Raw genomic sequence first — 22,461 nt, forward strand, 5'->3', positions numbered from 1 at the left:
CTAAGAGACAGCAGCACATGTGATTAGCACAATTCTTCAATAAATCTAACGCATGAATTGTTAAATAACAAACTGAATCACTCTGAAAACAAAAGTTAATGCTATTATTTCACAGAGCCGAGTCATTGTTAACAGAAGCAAAATAAACCTGGCATCGTACTTACCCAAGTTTTTGCTTCAACTGTGCCTTTTTGTTCTTGATCTTCTGGGCACTCATTCTGACGGTGATCCTGACACACACCGTCAATCACCACTCGTATACAACTGCTGACGTGAGCCTCATTCTACGCGCATAACGGCGACAAATATTTTCCTGTTCACCACTCGACAAGAAAAACTTTCAATGCTCAGACTGTAACACTCAAATTACATGCCTTCTTTACTACACTGGATATTTGAGAATGAATCTGCTCCACTCGCAAATCAGCACTTGGACAGAAACACTTTTACTTCGAACACGATTATCAATCGAAACGCGCACTCGAAGTGAGAAGTCGCGGGAATGTAACCCCAAAGAACCACTAATGGGCACGGCAAAGATACAAAATCCCCTTTGCCTTGATTCTTTAATTTACCTCGAATTATTCCATACACTGAAAAGACAAAAAAATATTTTTCAACTTTCAAAGTTTTTCTTAATGAAGTTGAATTTTTCTTCTTATAAAAGCAAACAAATCAAAGACTTTCTCTGTTATGAACTGCTATTTCCAGCTCACTGTTATTCAGAAACTGAATACTGATATACTGCAGCTGTCTTGTCTCTAACACCAATCTGAAAAAGAAAAGGAAAACCATCAGTACCAAAAAATAAAAGAATTATTAACAACCACCTCAAAGTCTCAACCATTCCGAACTTTACTCCGATTTCCTAATGAAAATTTTGAAGTCGTTGTGTTAAAATATTAACCTTAAAAATAATAATAGTTAAAATCATTGCCATTAAAAGCGCATGCATATATACATTCCCATTCTGGCCCTTTCACATATCGTTATGGATCTCGTAATTGCTAAACCCTTCTGCCCCTACAAAAATTAACTGTACATGAAATCATTATCGAAAGAATGAATTAATTCTACCTCAGAGGAAAAGGGAAATATTTAAACTTTATAAAAACATTAAGAATTTTTCAAAGTTCTTCCTTTTAGCATACGCCACCGTGCGCGTACATGCACGCACGCGCATACATACACAAACACACACACACACATATATACTGTATATGCGTATGGATGTAAATTATTCCAAGGTATAGAGATTTGGATATGAAGCGATATGTGTGACTTAATATTTGTGGATATATATATATATATATATATATATATATATATATATATATATATATATATATATATATATATACAACTCAACCTCCAAACTGTGTTATGAAGTAGAATATAGTATTATTCATGATGAACTAACTGAGGAAGGGCGTGAGTAAATCAGCCCCTTCATAAATGCTCTCCATGCTACCCCTTTTGATACATTCTCTTTATCTTTCCTAGACCTAGTGACTGTTTGAAAAACCTCCTATTAGGTGAAGGCGAATGGAGACAAGAACCCTGCCTCACGGACAAGCTAGCTTTGGGATGAATACTGGGGAAAAAAAGCTAAGTCCCCCCCTAGCAACTGGCAAACATGGGGCACCAGAAGTCACAGAAAACAGAGGTCGTGACCCATGTGAGTTGCCGCCATCTTGACCCCCGAGGCCAGATGCTAGCGCTCCAAGCGCCATCTGAGAGGAGAGAAAAAATAAGCCACCGAGGTTATAAAAAGCGGAGTGCCAACAGCCTTGTTCTCAGAAACCTTCCTGGCTTCTGATCTCACACACCTGTCCCATGCTTGCTCTGTTTGAGCTATCCCTCATGGCCACCTTGCGGCCCCCCCAGTAACTTTCCAGTGTGACCCATTACACTCATCCCTCCATTCCTGGTGAAATTCACCAGGGCTCTCCATCATTCCATTTTAAGGTAACGTTCTAAGCTGAGTTTCTTTCAACAGTGATATCCTTTAATCTTTTACTGAATTTCATTTTTCTTTTCTGAAATGTGATTCCTCACAAAGTCCAGACTTAGTTAGTCCAGTGTGAAATTTAACGTAAGCATCTCGCACCAGAATCACATTATCTTGGCACCATATGTGCAACCCTTGATTCGCCCAAAATCGTTATAATTTTCCATACGTAACTGCTTGCATTCTCAATTGCAGACAGTGTTGCTAGCTGTGGAAACAACTGCTTGTCTTGTGCTCCATGCCATGGCCTTGCCACTGCAAGCAATTCTTCAGGGTCCCTTTCAAGAGGACTACCCACAGATTCTTCGGTGTTTGAACAATTGCTGTAATGTTTGACCAAGTGGCAGAGCTCTGCTTCACCTGCCTATCATTCCCCATTCTTCTGACTGACGTGTTTAAATGTAAATATATTCCATTTAAAGTAAACTTAAGTGTTTATCTGCACAGTTCCTTGTTGAAGTACGACCTTCAGCCAAACTGTTTTCTTTATGAGTTTCTACCTGACCTAGCAATTGCAGTCAGAGTTACAATTTTTCAAAGTAAGTCCCCTGTTCTCCAGCTAGACCCTAGAATTGGATCCCTGAGCCAGGAATACAGTAAGTAGTTCAGAGTATAAACTTAATAATATATATTTATATATGTATATATATGATGTAAATATTTATTTATTTATATATACCTTATATATATAAATATATCAAGAAATATTAGACCACAAATATCATTTAATACCCAATTCATTATACCTGAATATAATTTACACCAAAAGGATTCGAACCGTTGCCTGGATTAGAAACAAACATATACAATGACTACACTTAGCCATCTAGAGATGTAAGTTGATACTGATTCTGCTGTGCATAAGCCTGTTGAATTCAGGTTCCGTACTCAGAATTTGTATCAACCCATCTTCACCATGAGAGCTGATTGGTAAGTTTGTAACACCTGGCTAATTATCAACTTTTGTCACTTACAGCCTACACGTGTGACTTTTTATATTCACAGATATTAAGCCATGAATATTGCTTAATATACAATCAATATGCCCCAGGAATAACTTACACCCAAGGGGAATTATAATTGTTAAGTGCTTCATTGACAACAGGATTCGAAGTGTTGCCTGGTGTAAAAACAACATATTGACTCTGACCACTGAGCCACGCTGACTTCATGCTGCCTGAGAGACCCCATGCAAGATACGTGGTCAGGCCAATCATGAACGCCATCTACCTGGATGCACAAGCGTAATCCTCAAACATTATAAAAGGCTCCCGCAAGGACAAGATGAGAGAGAGACTCCCAGAACACCAACCAACTCAAGCGAAGTCAGAAGCTTTGCTCTCCAGAGCTGCCCCTATTGTATAATGTGGCTGTTGTTGGGCCTGAAGTAATCCTTTGTCGTGATTTTATTCATTTCACTCCCCTGCTGGTGTCCCCGAGGACGAGGAATCAATCTCCAGCAGAAGGTAAAGTGCTGCATCTCAAGGTTCTCACAAAACAGTCACGTCTTAACTCTTCGACTTTATTTCATTTCGTTTTCTAAGTGCAAGACTAATAGTGCTTATTATTTGTGTAGCTCGTGCCTTAAACATTGTTGGTAAAGTGAAGTAAAGTGATTGTGCAATTCAGTGTTGCAGAGATCTAGTTGCTAGGTACCTTCTGTACACCCCTCGATCCCCTATCAGGTATCGCATTGCACCTGCATAACCACGTGTGTTCTCAATTGCAGATAGGAGTTAGTTACCTGTGGATCTTTTCTTTGCTTCATGTGCATAGTGGCGTACCCCCACTGTACTTCTTCCCATGCACCAAGACATAGCAGGCCCCCTTGTGTTCACTTCAAAATTCTCATTCCTTTGTTTATGATGTAAGTTACCTTACAGAACCATGTCACCTGTCCCCTTTTTGCATTCTTTCATTCTTCTGATATGTGTTCTTACTTGTAAATACAATTAAGTTAAATCTAAGAGTTTACCTAATCATTCAACATTATGAAGAGGGCCTACAGCTGTAATATATTGTATGATTCTTACCTAACTTAAGGCCATAGCCAGATTTGCATTTATCCCCACGTAAGTTCTCCACACCTCAGTAAAAATCATATCAATATATATATATATATATATATATATATATATATATATATATATATATATATATATATATATATATATATATATATATATATATATATATATATATATATATATATATATATATATATATATATATATATATATCTATATATGTATATATATATCTATATATGTATATATATATCTATATATATATATATATATATATATATATATATATATATATATATATATATATATATATATATATATATATATATATATATATATATATGTTCCATATATACGGCGTATCAACTGGTCAGAGAAAAAGTTGTATCATTTCAAAGTCTCCTGATAACTGAGAGGAGAAATAGAAATCGCTGCTAGACGGAGCGAAAAGCTGTGGATCGGAAGATGCTTAATATACTAGAAGTGGGAGAGCGTATCCAAATTACGGCGGTTGATGTATTGCTGATTGGCTTTCTGTAAAAAAAAAATACGAAGTGACTGATGCTAAGAAAGTTCTCATCAAAACGGTTCAACTTTGAAACAGCAATTACAAGATGAATGTGGTAGTAACTGCTGTCTATTTTTCTCTAAAACCACCCTCTATTAGAGGACGTAATTATAGCTTTAAACACACACATATATATATATATGCAATATATATCTTCATAAAAATCTAAAATCTTTCAACTGATGTCAAATTTGCAGGTTCTATACAAAGAGGAGTAAATGGGAAACTGTGTACTAGGAGTTTTTGGTACTCATTTTCAAAGTACACTAAATATATGCAACAATGACCCGAAATATCCTCTTCATGAAGGACCAATATATATATATATATATATATATATATATATATATATATATATATATATATATATATATATATGTGTGTGTGTGTGTGTGTGTGTGTGTGTGTGTGTGTGTGTGTGTGTATGTTTATAAATATACACATTATATATAATATATATATATATATATATATATATATATATATATATATATATATATATATATACATGTACCAGGTGTTTCGAAATTAGAGGCCCCCCTCCACAGAACAAATGGAAAGTTATGAAGTTTTCTGCTATAGCCTATCTCCAAGTACATTATTTTAAGTTTCTATTAGGCTATTTTTCATTTTACATTTCTTGTATTTTCAGACTGAGTGGCGGAGTTAGATACAGCCATGGCTAACGACTCAGATGAAATCAGATGGATTGACCGAATCTGGGCTATAACCTTCAGAGAGGCCAGGGATGCTGGTGCATCCTTCATTTCACATTCCTGGATAGCTAAATACATTAAAAGAGATGAATCCTTTGTTAAAAGAAACTGGAACAAAAATCCATAGGACTGTCATCGCAAAAAGAGTGAGAATCTTGAAAGGCCTGAAGTTCTTTCTCAGGAGTCAAAAGACATCACAGCTGAGGCAGTGGGTAGACCAAGAAAGTCTTTATGTAAATTGGCACTTGAACTAGAAACAAAAAGGGGAAAGAAGAGAAGTTATAGTGCTGTATATCATGAGTTGAAAAAATCTGGTATCAAGCCATTTCATGTTATCAGCAAGCCCAACATCACTCAGCAACAGAGAGAAGACCGTGCATGGTTTTGTGGTTCATTTCTTAAAGATCGGGATGAAGCTGACTTTCTCCATGTTGCCGCATCAGATGAATTCTTCATTTACACGGTCAGGAAGCCAAATCATAAAAATGACATCATTTGGGAAGCAAAGTTGGATGGTATCAGCGATGACGTGTGCTATCGCCAAGTTGTGAAATTTCCTGAATTTGGGATTTTTTCTGTTTCACAGCCAAACGGTTAATGTGGATCATCAAAGAAAAAGGACAGTCATGGAATGGCGAATACTTCAGAGAAACTGTGCTTACTGGTGGAGTATTTCCTTTCCTCAATCCTGAAAATGCGTTATCTATTGAAGAAGTCACATTTTTGCATGATAAAGGCACCATGTTTCAAGACTCTTCAGACACAGGAGCTGCTTCGAAACCGTGGTATCGATTTCTTCTCGTCAAGTGAATTTCCAGGTAGCTCCCCTGACCTTAATGTGTGTGAAAACATTGGTAGTATCTTAAAGGATCGTGTTGAAGCACGCACAGTGAACTATGATGGTATACCAAGCCTCGGCGACCTGCAAAGAGAGGTGACCGAAGTGCTCAGGGAAATGGAGTTTAAGTCTCAGCTTTTTTGCAATTTGCTGAAATCATACCCCTCAAGAATGCAGGCTGTGGTACAGGCAGATGGAGGCCACACAAAATATTAAATATTCAGAGAGAAACTTAAGTAAATACCTGTTCTGAATTACTTTTGTTTTTGTCCATATCAATTTTAGTTTTTGATGTATAGGGGGGAGCTCTAATTTCGAAACACCCTGTATATATATGGCTGTGTGAATAATATAAAAGAGATTAGCGTACAAAAATTATTCATTTGAAAACAACAATAATTCTCAACGGCAAAAGTGAGTTGTTTTCTACGAGTGAACAAGAAGCTCTTGTGTAACCGAGGGTTTGTCGTGCTGTTTACCGTCAGTCAACTTTTTCCTTTCAAAAGGCTTAAAACCTCTTTTATTTTATGTTCAATTCAACGAATAGGCCTAAACGCATTTTTTGGAATCTTCCCTAGCAAACATTCCAGAATAAAAACAAATTGTAAAAAGGACCATGTGCGCTGATACTTCAACAATGTCCTTGCAGTTTAACAAGAGAGAGAGAAAGAAAGAAAAAAGAAACAAATAGAGAGTGTAAATATTATCAACGGCCTTTGGAATCATTAACAGATAAAACGTGAAACCTCTCTTGTGAATATTAAACATGTGAGATAATAAACCATAAATTATTTGAACATTAATTGTAAACTAACGAGAGTTAAAATCACAATTTTCTTTGTCTTGGCTACATACAGTACTAATTAGGCAAAGCATTCACAGACCTGGAAAGGACATATCAATATATTTCAAATATAAACACTGTAATGGACGTAACACTCAAAATAAAAACATTCAAAATAAAAACGAACATTCGGAGAGAAATTGCAATTCAAAATTATTATCAAACCAATCTCTTTATATTTGTTACAGAAAATACAGGAAAAGTATATGGCTAACAAATCACAAATGTAACAAATGCTGAATAAAAGGGGAAAAATAATCAGTTATACCCATCTTACCTTGGGTTACTCATGAGTAACTTCATTCCAAGATAAAACTATTTTAGGTGTGTACTTATTAACACAGTAGTGATACCACTAAGCCCAAGGTCTTCTTACTTGTAACTGTAGGCGTTGCTTTTGTTTTGAGAAACATTACCTTCTTGTAGCGTTGCAACCACAGTTACGGTAAAGGAATTTTACAACTATAAAAAAAATACTTATATATACAAAGAACGCACGAACCTTTCCATATAGTCATGTTACAAGGATAAAGGGAGCCTTACAAAACGATGAAAATGACTCGAAGACAAGGAGCGCATTCCAGCCGTTTTGTGCCACTGTCAGCGAGCACCCGAACGGAGCCTATGATATGCATCGCTACAAGGCAATAAAAACCTCAACCCCTGCTTGAGTTTTTTTACAGCCGGCAATAAAACTTTATAGCAAATTGATATGAATTCCGCTCATATCTGCAACTCTCGTTTTTCTTGGCGAATTATAAAAATAAAAATGGAAATAAATTACTGCTAATTGGGCACAGCTATCTGTATGGACGGGTATTTTCCTCTTTTTTATTAGGAGCTTTCCAAGAGCAATGGAACGGGCAAGCCAGTGCCCTTCCCAGTCCAGGACCGAAGAAAACATAGGGTACGTAAAGTAAGAAAGCTTTTACGTTAGGAAAAACAAAAGCAGGAAGATCATTCCAAAGCCTGTAAGCAGAAGGGAAAAAAACAGATTACAGACTTCTTCAGTAAAAATGAGAAGGCCGACGGGTCTGGCAACTTGATTTTCATTAGTACTATAGACGTGTTCAACATGGATAGCGTGGACAAAAAGAATGAGGATTAACGCGAAAGGAAATAGCAAATTTGCCTGATAACAAAATGAAGATTAAAAACAAAAATGTTACATGGACGAAATCTGGCTGGATCATATACTGCAATAATAGATGAGGCCGATGAAGACACCTTCATATTTAGGTAAGAAATGGGGGCTTTAAGGCAGCAGTTTCTACAGTTTTGCAGAGAGTGAATTTAGGCAACGGATGACACACTGGACGACTTTTCTGTTCTGTCTGCCTGTTATGTTCACGGGGGCACGTGCGAAGTGTGTGTGTGTGTGTGTGTGTGTGTGTGTGTGTGTTTGTAAAAATATACCTGGCAATAACAGTTATACCATTGACATTTTTTGTTAAATATATAGGCTATCACCAGTCGCTTCTCTAAACACTAAAATTTTCTTAAAAGATACCAGAAAGTAGGAAAAAAACAAGAGTAAATGTTCATCATTTCAGAGAAGCAGACAGGGCCTATATAAATCTAAGAAAGACCTCCTGGCATGAAGGTTATGTTCTCGCACGATAGGTCCTCCGTCCCAAACATTTCCAGCCGGATGCTGAAGAGGATGCAAATAAAAATTAGCAAGAGAAAGGGCACCGGGAAAAAGGGCAGCAATATGATATGGCAAATATAAAGGCAATGGACATTTTACGAGACCGTAAAGATCATAATCTTATATCAAAATAGCGAAAGTTGGTAATTACAGTCCAAAGAGATGGCACGATTAAAACCATTAAATATTAATATCCTTTAAGCGATTAATAAGCATTACCTTGGGACGCGTGTGCGCTGGGCGCAGGGGGGAGGGGTGGACGGGGGCTGGGGAGGGAAGGGGAGGTCTTCAGGCTTTTGGCTAATAAAGAATTCCGAAGACATTGAGTACTACTCCTGCGCCATCCTGCAGAAAGGTACTGAGTAGTCGCCTAAAGGAAGGAGAACTTAATATCAGTCCGCACTATACGAGGAATTAGAAAAACTAATAATTAATTTATCATTGGGAGTTTTCTGGCGTTACAACTACTAACGTCACTGACGCCTTTAAAAAACTATAGAGCGCAATCAGAAACACGAACGAGATATCCATATTTGCGGTTTTGCTTACCAGGCAATGTCTTTTTATTTTAATTACTATTCTTAAAATCAAGAGAAGATTTTATTTTAATTAATGGTGGTGAAAATTAACGCTAGCGCATAGAAAGTGATGTATATATATAGATTTTATATATATATATATATATATATATATATATATATATATATATTATATAAATTATATATATATATATTTATATATATATATACATACATATAAAATATACGATATGTATATATATATATATATATATATATATATATATATATATATATATATATATATATACTGTATATACATGTATATATATATATAAATATATCTCAGGTTGTTTCCCTTAACATGGAGTGACGCCAGAGTAAGACAGCAAAACAGTCGTCGCCACATTCGTACTCTGCCCTATTTTCGAAGAATTCCCTGTGAAGAAAGCTACCACCACGTCAGTCGCTTCACACACCTTCATGTAGGGCCCATCAGCAGTGCGTCTTACTCCTACACGCACCTCTGTCTCACTTACGCACTTCCATGGTATTCAGCGTTCGACTCTCCGAGCCGCCAAAGAAGAATTAGAGGAATTTATTTCTGGTGATAGAAATTCATTTCTCGTCATAATGTGGTTCGGATTCCACAATAAGCTGTAGGTCCCGTTGCTAGGTAACCAGTAGGTTCTTAGCCACGTAAAAATAAGTCTAATCCTTCAGGCCAGCCCTAGGAGAGCTGTTAACCAGCTCAGTGGTCTGGTTAAACTAAGATATACTTTTCCGGGGTATTCAGGCCCATCATTTCATATGCCCTATTCATCTATCATACCCTTCCTTGGTCATTCTCTTCTCCTCCTTCCCGACACTTCTGAGTTATACAATAGTTTCACCAACCTATTATCATCAATCCTTTCTACTTGGCCAAACCATCTCAAAATACCCACTCTTTTTCACCACTTATTCAATTTCTTTTTTAAATCTATTGAGCCTCCTGTTTCTATCTATTGACGTTACTTTCAAGATTTAATGTCCGAAACGCATCTTTCCAGTTCTTCTTATGCCACATACACCACGAGCGCGCGCACACACACACATACACACACACATACACAGTTCAGCTCAAACGCTCCAGTTTATTTGCTGTCTGCCACAGTTTGCTTTCATAGGAGAGTTGGCTCAACAATCTTTTATACTTTCCGCCTTGCGTTCCTTATACTCTTAATCTTTCGCACTCATCCTGCTAGCTTTCTTGCTTCACCTATTCTGTGATTTAACTCTTCTCTCATCGAACACATCCTTTAGATTTATTCACAAACATCTTTACAAATCAACCGCTTCCCTTCACTCCTCATTTATACTGAGGTACTGTTTCATGAAAGGACCTTGAATAGTCTTGAAAAGATGAAGAGAAAGAGGTATTGCAAGGGACGTGACTTAACATCAAGGGAGCACTGAAGTATGTGTAAGACCCACAATGTGGGTAAGGGGTTCGTTGCATTGCTGATGAGCCTTTTGTGTAGTTGGAATTAGTGGCTAACGGTATGGACGCTTTCTGTAAATGAGATTATTCTACGATTTTGTAGCTGAAAGTATGAATGTGGCAGAGACCGTGTCGTTCCTTTTCTTCCTAGGCACCCCTGTTAGGAGTAGCTGCTTAATTATACAGTATATTATATATATATATATATATATATATATATATATATATATATATATATATATATATATATAAAATGTGTTACCATTGTTCTCACTTCTCACAACAGAACAATTTGCTTATATGGACGACTTTTTCTATATAAAATCACTTCTGACTCTGAATATTCTAAAACAAAGACAACTGCAATAATGACAATAAAGACGACAGAATTACTGTTGTTGTGGTCGTAGAGTCCTACGACACTAGGTGGTCTTTCTTACGAGAGATAAATAAAATGATGAAGCCGATATGGTGATAAAAGTGACGCAAATCTGCAGTGCACCAGCCTCCTTTTTCTGTGCATAAACTTTCCACTCTCGTTAGTAGTTAACTCCACTATTAAACCGATATCACAATCACAAATGTGGTGATAATGAGCTGCAAATACTACCAGCTTTCTATTTATCATTCTTGTGTTTACAATAATAAGCGACAGTACCTACGAATGCTCATTATTAAAAAAATAATTTTTATTATTATCATTACTTACAGCGAGAAAATATAAACAGAAGTTATACAAATTGCTCATTCATTACGCACACTAAATGATAGCAAAGACCATCTAGTGTGCGTACTGAATGAGAAATTTGTGTCACTTCTGCTTATATTTTCTTGTTGTACAAGAGTAATCATAATGATAAAAAAATAAATTTTTTAATAATGATTATTCGTAGGTGCTGTTGCTTGCTGTTGCAAACATAAGAGTTATAACTAGAAAACTGGTAGTATGTGCAGCTTATTATTACCATATATTTGTGAATCTGGTCACGATTGTAATGGTTCCAAGTGCGACAACAACGCCTACGCGAGAGCCTGCAGTAGTCAAAGCCGAGACGACCATCCGACTTTGGATGGCGCTAAATGAAATTTAATCATTGTAAAAGTAATAAAATCATACGAGATAAGCAAAAAAAAAGCAATAAAAAATAATACAAATATTTCCTTTCATATAAAGGAAAAAGTAGTTGGATAAAAAAATTAACACATACGCTAATCTTTGTGTAAAAACTGTAGTTTAGATTATTTAAATTACCAAAAAATTAAATTCGCATTCTCCAACTATCTAATGTGCTCAGTTTTACTCCGTCTTTTGTTATGAAAAAGCTAAGAGTTCACAATGGTGCACAGGCTATAGAGAAAAATCTATGGGCACTAAACAGTAAAAATAATAAAACAACAAATTTTGTAAATTTGCCTCTGATAACATTTGTTTTCCACACACACACGCACACATAAACAGAGAGAGAGAGAGAGAGAGAGAGAGAGAGAGAGAGAGAGAGAGAGAGAGAGAGAGAGAGATTTTCCTCTACATTTACTTCCGAAGTCGACTCATAAATATCTCCTTCTCTTTATCTCTCTCTCTATATCTGTCTTCCCCATAGACACACATCCACACATAAAACTGCTTTGAGGTCCAAGTAATATGATTAACATCAATGAGTAAATACAATACGTGTTCACTGCAAGTAAAGTTCGCTTGTATATTGAAATGTGTATCTCCATGAAAAGTTCAAATAGCTCAAATGAAAGAAGTTAAAAACTGAGAGAGAGAGAGAGAGAGAGAGAGAGAGAGAGAGAGAGAGAGAGAGAGAGAGAGAGAGAGAGAGAGAGCATTTCCCGAATCCCCGTTGACATTAATAAATAAAAACATCCAGGCACATCAACATTCATGAAGGTCGACGGCGGCCAGCTCTTTGGAATGTGGTCTCCCACTTGATCACACGAGCAGATCTATTCTTATAAGAGAGGAACTGATGGATGCAATATTCTTCCACATGCCATCGAAACTTACGTGGACTTGACCCTGGAGTCTCTCTCTCTCTCTCTCTCTCTCTCTCTCTCTCTCTCTCTCTCTCTCTCTCTCAATTTTACTAATAAGTGTGATGGTGAGACCTATTCAATCTGTTAAATATCATTTACCCTGCACAAAAGTACATTTCAAAAACATCTACAACTCGAAAACACTCACACAATGTTATTCCTTCTCCAGTGCAAGCCACGATCATTTTTGTTGAATATCTGTTCTGTAAATGTGGAATCCTTTCAACCGAAATACAACTGTAAAAGTATAATATTCTAAACAACATGCACGCATGTGGCTACTTAATATAATTCATTCAAATTTTAAATACGTATGCTTGTCAAAATACAATAGAGAGAAGCAAAATGATGAAAAAAATGCAGAAAAAGTTTGTTGAACCTTAATGAAGATATAAAAAACCTTATATAAACTACCAAAGAGACGCCTATCCCTTCACCGGCAAGTGGTTCTATTCTATCCAAGTCAAGACGAGGCCGGACGCTGGTTCATTTATTTCTTCTCGAACGACCCCGGCAAAGTTCAGCCAGCGCTGCTGACGTTTGTTTAATAGAAAATACCTTCCGCCCAGACCTGTTCCTGTCGCTGTCATCATGGATGACTTCTGACTGAAGGGACGGACGCGGGCTGAAGCTGACCAATGAAGCAGGGCACTTTGGAAGCGAAGAAGCCTATATATGCCTAGAGAATTTTATGACATACAATTACATAATTTTTTTAGAGAGAGAGAGAGAGAGAAATGGGTGTACTGATTTGTATGTTAATCTGCCGTCTTTAACATCAAATGTTATCAACGGACGAGATATACGATTAAAATACAAAAGAAGAAACACAAATAATAAACAAAACTAGCTAATCCATTTCATTCATAGTAATATAAAACATTTGTACTAACATGCAACGGAATTCATTAACTTTTCATTCTTCTTCCCCATCACAGAGTAATACCCATAGAGGTTCTATGGTAATACCCCAGTACTATCTGCCCTGAGTGATAGCAGCCGAGATACCAGAAAAATAAGAAGGGGTACACTGTAATCTTTATCTCCTTGACCATGTAGTGCGCAGTATTCGAGTAAAATTTCTTAAAGTAAAGAAATGTTAACATTTCAGGTTCAGTAAAAATTTTGTACTGTTCAATTTCTAGTTACATGGAAGTAAGTAAACTGGAAAATATGAAATAAATGAACGTATGAAACATCAGAATAAAAACAATGTTATAAAACCAGCCTAAGTTCTAATAATAGTGTTATTTACTTAATAGGCTGACAGACTTAAATCTTTTTAAACTTAAAAATTCTACGTTAATTTCAATGGTGTAATTATTTGTCTAAGCAAAGGAATCATTCAAAAGTTTTATTCCAACACACGTGTGAGAGAGAGAGAGAGAGAGAGAGAGAGAGAGAGAGAGAGAGAGAGAGAGAGAGAGAGATTTACAAAATACTGTACGTAGGCCTATCACCATCAGCGTCCGCCGTGCTCGTAATATTTTGCTCACACTGGCAGACTTTTGACGTAATACGAAATAAATGAATAACAGTAAGAAGCAACCAGTTCCCTACTCTCTTCCTGTCTCATCCAAACAGTACAGTTTTCAACACGACCAGCCACACATTATATTGCATGACTCACAGTCCGTTGGTGGAAACAATAGTGGAAGTTAGATGGCGTGACGTCAAACTACAAAATAAAATGACAAGAGTATAAACCATATTAAGGCTTTCGCCACACCTAACATCTTGACTCTTCAGACACAGTAGCTGACGTTATGAGTGGCAAAGTTTTAGTTGAAAAACGTTGTAGTTTTGTTTGATATGTCTTTATGATAAAAGCTAGGCTTGTCTTTCTTATAATTATTTTTACGTCTAATTTCATTGCTATCTTACTCCTCTGCATCTTATTTTTTCCTCCCCATATGACCATTCCATTCTTTGGAAGCTTGCAAGCCAAGTAGTTGCCCTTTACTGAGTAAGTGTACGCGATGATACACGATGATTACAGAACAGAATATAGAATTTATTCCAAAGGCCAAGCGCTGGGATCTATGAGGTCATTCAGCATTGGAAAGGAAAACTGAGAGAGAGTAAAAGTGGTTTGAAAGGTTTAACAGAAGGAAAACCTCGCAGTTGCACTTCGAAACAATTGTTAGGAGAGAGTGGAAAGTAAGACGGAAGAAAAAGAATATGAACGGAGGTACAGTAAAAGGAATGAAAGGAGTTGCAGCTAGGAACCAAAGGGAAGCTGCAAAGAACCTTAGTAATGCCTACAGTGCACCGCGCGAGGTGCACTGATGGCACTACCCCTCTACGGAGACGATGATTACTAACAATTTTGATAACTGTCACAGCTACGTTCCTTATCTAGGCTAACTGTCGACTGGACCCAATATGGACCCAATGTCCAGCAGAGGACTTCCTGCACACGGCGTCAAATCGCTGAACTCTATGTGTTCCATAAATTCTGCCGCACCATCAACCCTATATTTCTGTGACTTTATATTTTTCCATAATCTCTAGACTTCCAAACTGTACACACCTTTTATTAACGACATAAGACCAAACCACCTCAAATCCCTTAGATCCATGCTTTCACCAATGATAACCGTTTATCCATAATATCGTGTATCTGAACCCCTCATTCTTTCAACCTTCCTTACACGACGTACGCAGTGCAGAAAATTCATTGCCATTTTCCGTTCTTTTCAGAGATTATACTTCTCTTCATTTAAGGAAGGTCTCCTATAAAACCCTCAACATTAACATTAACTAATTCTTTATTATTATTATTATTATTATTATTATTATTATTATTATTATTATTATTATTCAGAAGATGAACCCGATTCATATAAAACAAGCCTACAGGGGCCACTGACTTGAAATTCAAGCTTCCAAAGAGTATGATGTTCATTGGAAAGAAGTACCAGAGGAAACAGGAAATATATAGAGGTCAGGTATTAGAAAAGGAAACGTAAATTAGCAAATTAATGAATAAACAGATAAAAATTTAAAATTTACGTGTTTTTCACAGTTATGAATCTCTTCATAATAACCTTTAAAACCAGAATGTTTCTATATGCTATTTAGGTTCTAGTAAGTCCGATTTATACCACTACAGCTGTGCGTGTGAGCGCGCGTGTGCGCTATCCAAATGTTACTATTATTTTTGGCAAGGAATGGGATTCCTTGACATTTCATCTCTAAAAATAGAAAACTCGATTAGCTCCAGAAGTGATATATTCATCTTTTTAGAGAGCCGTGGCCATAGGATATATAGCCTATATATATATATATATATATATATATATATATATATATATATATATATATATATATATATATATGTGTGTGTGTGTGTGTGTTGTGTGTGTCTTTTACCAACACAAGGACACATTTATGTACATGTGCATGTATGAATGTATTTAGGAACACAACATATCAAGAAAACAGTAAAATCTAGGTGAATATCAATCAGCCCACCAAATTACATTCAATGCACTGTACCTTAGCTCACGGAAGTACAGAAATATCGAAGAAAAATCCTTAATGTAAATTGATTGATGGAAATACGATTGAAAAAGAATTGTACAAGTCAACACGAAATGTGTGCGATTATAAGAAACCAACATGAAGTTTTATCCGGAGATTCTTCTCATTTAATTCCAAGAAAACAACCAGCAAGGTCGGTATTTAGTAATAGTTCTGAGTCATATTAGTGTCCATATTGAGCCTTCTTTCGTGCCAAGCAAATACCATTATCATCTATATTACAAATACGATCCTGTTACAAACTTGAGCCACTCTACATACTGTACCCCACAACACAACGATGATTTTTCGGCGACTACCCAATTCGATCCAGTACGGGTCCTCAAGGAAGGTAACAGAATGAGCTTCTTCAGGCATATGGAGACAAATCCAAGAGAAAGTGGGCGAAGGCATAAATATGCTAATTATGGAGATGAATTATAACGGCTCCTTAGGAATTTAAGTCTTCCTTATAAGAAAACACGGGTCGAACTCTGCTGCAGAAAATAGTCTCAACCAACTGTTCATCTGAACGGGACAGCTTGCAGTGGGAGTTTCTTCTTTTGCAGTGTAAAACATATATATATATATATATATATATATATATATATATATATATATATATATATATATATATATATATATATATATATATATATATATATATATATATATATATATATATATATACTATATATATGTATGTGTAAATATATATATATATATATATATATATATATATATATATATATATATATATATATATATATATATATATATATATATATATATATATATATATTATATATATATATATATATATATATATATATATATCAAACCAAAATAGAAAATTGAAATATGGTTCTAGGTATTGCATGAAAATTGCAATGTGCCCAACCATGAAGGTAACGCTACCACAACGGTTTTTTCTACAAAACAATATGCAACATTAAATATAAAAATCAAATAAAATTTCACTGCATGACATACCTTTCCTTTTCGGGCAAAATAAAACAAAATTCAAAACAACTGCACTTATAAGTACCCGCAATAAAATCCTTGCACTTGCACGAAGCAGGTTGCACAGTGACTCACGCGAATTTGCCCGCGCAAGTAAATATATGCGGAGCAACAGTCATCGAATACGTTGCCTTAAACACATTCATTCATGTTTCTGTAACTGACAAACACGCACTCACAGCCGCATCAGGCCATATGCAAATATTATATATATATATATATATATATATATATATATATATATATATATATATATATATATATATATATATATATATATATAATATACATATATCTATATATATACATAGATAGATAGATAGATAATAATAACATCAAAATTCACAGCAGCAAAAAAGAACATTATGTAATTTAAATATTCAAAGGTTCAAAAGGAATATTAAACAAACAAATAAACTTACACACTATCTCTCCGTCTATACAAACTAAAACTTAACAAGTAGAAAACAACCGAAGAAAAGAGAGAGAGAGAGAGAGAGAGAGAGAGAAGAGAGATAAACAATACGCAGTAACCACACCCAATATTTTCCCGACTTTCCTGTTGCTCAAAATCACTTAGTCTTTGGTAACTCTCCCCCCTACCCCACCCACCCATCAACAACGTAAGCCCTCCTTCTCTCCTCATCCTCCTCTCCCCATCCGCCACCCTCTTTACTCGTGCCACACCTCACACCGAAAGTGTCAACACAGGATGTTTGACTCACGAGAGAGAGAGATTGTGGTAGGGGGGAGGGAGTGCTGGAGGGACTCCCCACCCCTACCGACTGAAGAAAGCCAGTTTCGTTCAAAATGGTTCCCATGGCAAACATATATTGGGAGATTACCGCTTCTAAAGCTTGACTTTCATAAATGGAGGAATGAAATGATTGGAAAAGGGTATTTGATTATGATATTAGCACCACTAATAATAATAATAATAATAATAATAAACTACATTCCAGATTATGGCCATAAACAAACTGAGATTACAGAACCAAAGACAGTATAAAATACATTCACAAAACAGTTTTGAACAGCTAAAAACAACAATAATACTAGTCAAAGTACTATTATGATAGCAGTGGATTTAGCCATCGTTAATTGTCAGGTTTAACGGTTGTTTCATGGGACAATCGTTTGTCGATTGTTCCTTTGCTGGATTGTTGCCTCCTTACTTTTACATTTTTTTTCTTTGTGGAAGGAGTTGACGTCTGTTTCGGTGACTGACAGTGTCGGTCAGGTTAAGGTTCAGAGCGGCAGAGAGTCAGGTCCAGGGAAGCAGCAAGTCAGGTCCAGGGCAGCTGAGGAGTAGTACCTCGGCAGCAAATGGCGTTTCAATGGCTCAACCCTTGTTGGTCATCTATGTGAGGATTTGTTACTTCAGCAGCAAATGACATTTCGATGGCTCAACCCTTGTTGGTCATCCATGTGAGGATTTGTTACTTCAGCAGCAAATGGCATTTCGATGGCTCAACCCTTGTTGGTCATCCATGTGAGGATTTGTTACTTCAGCAGCAAATGGCATTTCAATGGCTCAACCGTTGTTGGTCATCCATGTGAGGATTTGTTACTTCAGCAGCAAATGGCATTTTGATGGCTCAACCCTTGTTGGTCATCTATGTGAGGATTTGTTACTTCAGCAGCAAATGGCATTTCGATGGCTCAACCCTTGTTGGTCATCCATGTGAGGATTTGTTACTTCAGCAGCAAATGGCATTTCGATGGCTCAACCGTTGTTGGTCATCCATGTGAGGATTTGTTACTTCAGCAGCAAATGGCATTTCGATGGCTCAACCACTGTAGGTCATCCATGTGAGGATTTGTTACTTCAGCAGCAAATGGCATTTTGATGGCTCAACCCTTGTTGGTCATCCATGTGAGGATTTGTTACTTCAGAAACAAATGGCATTTCGATGGCTCAACCGTTGTTGGTCATCCATGTGAGGATTTGTTACTTCAGCAGCAAATGGCATTTCGAAGGCTCAACCCTTGTTGGTCATCCATGTGAGGATTTGTTACTTCAGCAGCAATGGCATTTCAATGGCTCAACCGTTGTTGGTCATCCATGTGAGGATTTGTTACTTCAGCAGCAAATGGCATTTTGATGGCTCAACCCTTGTTGGTCATCTATGTGAGGATTTGTTACTTCAGCAGCAAATGGCATTTCGATGGCTCAACCCTTGTTGGTCATCCATGTGAGGATTTGTTACTTCAGCAGCAAATGGCATTTCGATGGCTCAACCGTTGTTGGTCATCCATGTGAGGATTTGTTACTTCAGCAGCAAATGGCATTTCGATGGCTCAACCACTGTAGGTCATCCATGTGAGGATTTGTTACTTCAGCAGCAAATGGCATTTTGATGGCTCAACCCTTGTTGGTCATCCATGTGAGGATTTGTTACTTCAGAAACAAATGGCATTTCGATGGCTCAACCGTTGTTGGTCATCCATGTGAGGATTTGTTACTTCAGCAGCAAATGGCATTTCGATGGCTCAACCCTTGTTGGTCATCTATGTGAGGATTTGTTACTTCAGCAGCAAATGGCATTTCGATGGCTCAACCCTTGTTGGTCATCTATGTGAGGATTTGTTACTTCAGCAGCAAATGGCATTTCGATGGCTCAACCGTTGTAGGTCATCCATGTGAGGATTTGTTACTTCAGCAGCAAATGGCATTTCGATGGCTCAACCCTTGTTGGTCATCTATGTGAGGATTTGTTAATTCAGCAGCAAATGGCATTTCGATGGCTCAACCCTTGTTGGTCATCTATGTGAGGATTTGTTACTTCAGCAGCAAATGGCATTTCGATGGCTTAACCTTTGTTGGTCATCGATGTGAGGATTTGTTACTTCAGCAGCAAATGGCATTTCGATGGCTCAACCATTGTAGGTCATCCATGTGAGGATTTGTTACTTCAGCAGCAAATGGCATTTTGATGGCTCAACCCTTGTTGGTCATCTATATGAGGATTTGTTACTTCAGCAGCAAATGGCATTTCGATGGCTCAACCCTTGTTGGTCATCTATGTGAGGATTTGTTACTTCAGCAGCAAATGGCATTTCGATGGCTCAACCCTTGTTGGTCATCTATGTGAGGATTTGTTACTTCAGCAGCAAATGGCATTTCGATGGCTCAACCCTTGTTGGTCATCTATGTGAGGATTTGTTACTTCAGCTGCAAGTGGCATTTCGATGGCTCAACCCTTGTTAGTCATCCATGTGAGGATTTGTTACTTCAGCAGCAAATGGCATTTCGATGGCTCAACCATTGTAGGTCATCCATGTGAGGATTTGTTACTTCAGCAGCAAATGGCATTTCGATGGCTCAGCCGTTGTTGGTCATCTATGTGAGGATTTGTTACTTCAGCAGCAAATGGCATTTCGATGGCTCAACCCTTGTTGGTCATCTACTGTATGTGAGGATTTGTTACTTCAGCAGCAAATGGCATTTCGATGGCTCAACCCTTGTTGGTCATCTATGTGAGGATCTGTTACTTCAGCAGCAAATGGCATTTCGATGGCTCAACCATTGTAGGTCATCCATGTGAGGATTTGTTACTTCAGCAGCAAATGGCATTTTGATGGCTCAACCATTGTAGGTCATCCATGTGAGGATTTGTTACTTCAGCAGCAAATGGCATTTTGATGGCTCAACCATTGTTGGTCATCTATGTGAGGATTTGTTACTTCAGCAGCAAATGGCATTTCGATGGCTCAACCATTGTTGGTCATCTATGTGAGGATTTGTTACTTCAGCAGCAAATGGCATTTCGATGGCTCAACCGTTGTTGGTCATCCATGTGAGGATTTGTTACTTCAGCAACAAATGGCATTTCGATGGCTCAACCGTTGTTGGTCATCCATGTGAGGATTTGTTACTTCAGCAGCAAATGGCATTTTGATGGCTCAACCATTGTAGGTCATCCATGTGAGGATTTGTTACTTCAGCAGCAAATGGCATTTCGATGGCTCAACCCTTGTTGGTCATCTATGTGAGGATTTGTTACTTCAGCAGCAAATGGCATTTCGATGGCTCAACCATTGTTGGTCATCTATGTGAGGATTTGTTACTTCAGCAGCAAATGGCATTTCGATGGCTCAACCATTGTAGGTCATCCATGTGAGGATTTGTTACTTCAGCAGCAAATGGCATTTCGATGGCTCAACCCTTGTTGGTCATCTATGTGAGGATTTGTTACCTCAGCAGCAAATGGCATTTCGATGGCTCAACCCTTGTTGGTCATCTATGTGAGGATTTGTTACTTCAGCAGCAAATGGCATTTCAATGGCTCAACCGTTGTTGGTCATCCATGTGAGAATTTGTTACTTCAGCAGCAAATGGCATTTCGATGGCTCAACCATTGTAGGTCATCCATGTGAGGATTTGTTACTTCAGCAGCAAATGGCATTTCGATGGCTCAACCATTGTTGGTCATCTAGGTGAGGATTTGTTACTTCAGCAGCAAATGGCATTTCGATGGCTCAACCCTTGTTGGTCATCCATGTGAGGATTTGTTACTTCAGCAGCAAATGGCATTTCGATGGCTCAACCATTGTTGGTCATCCATGTGAGGATTTGTTACTTCAGCAGCAAATGGCATTTCGATTGCTCAACCCTTGTTGGTCATCTATGTGAGGATTTGTTACTTCAGCAGCAAATGGCATTTCGATGGCTCAACCCTTGTTGGTCATCCATGTGAGGATTTGTTACTTCAGCAGCAAATGGCATTTCGATGGCTCAACCATTGTTGGTCATCTATGTGAGGATTTGTTACTTCAGCAGCAAATGGCATTTCGATGGCTCAACCCTTGTTGGTCATCTATGTGAGGATTTGTTACTTCAGCAGCAAATGGCATTTCGATGGCTCAACCATTGTAGGTCATCCATGTGAGGATTTGTTACTTCAGCAGCAAATGGCATTTCGATGGCTCAACCCTTGTTGGTCATCCATGTGAGGATTTGTTCCTTCGGCAGCAAATGGCTGTCCCGATGACTCGATCGGGGTCATATGTTTCATGGATGTGCTCCTGTTACGCAGCCAGTGGCTGTCTCGATGCCTCGATCGTGTTTGTGTTTTGGCTGCATCCTCGTTGACAGTGGTGACTGTCTCAACAACTCTTAGGAGTTTGTCTGTTTGTGACTGTGCATGTCTTTTGTATTTATTTTACTATTACTCTATTATGTATTATGCTGCCTGACTTTGCATTTGTTGTAAT

The 22,461-nt window shown here is 37.4% G+C and overlaps 1 protein-coding gene across 4 annotated transcripts in view; it reads right to left on the reverse strand.

The window, feature by feature from the left end:
* wake (wide awake) overlaps nucleotides 1–22,461 on the reverse strand; it is a 1,231,097-nt gene that overhangs the window by 1,192,362 nt on the left and 16,274 nt on the right. For all 4 annotated transcript variants that reach the window (XM_067110041.1, XM_067110037.1, XM_067110036.1 and 1 more), the window contains exon 2: nucleotides 165–772. In XM_067110041.1, the coding sequence (XP_066966142.1) occupies nucleotides 165–217 (53 nt within the window). In that variant the 5' untranslated portion in view covers nucleotides 218–772. The remainder of the gene's footprint in view (nucleotides 1–164; nucleotides 773–22,461) is intronic.

Source organism: Macrobrachium rosenbergii, chromosome 10 (genome assembly GCF_040412425.1).
Source record: "Macrobrachium rosenbergii isolate ZJJX-2024 chromosome 10, ASM4041242v1, whole genome shotgun sequence".
Taxonomy (NCBI): Eukaryota; Metazoa; Arthropoda; class Malacostraca; order Decapoda; family Palaemonidae; genus Macrobrachium; species Macrobrachium rosenbergii.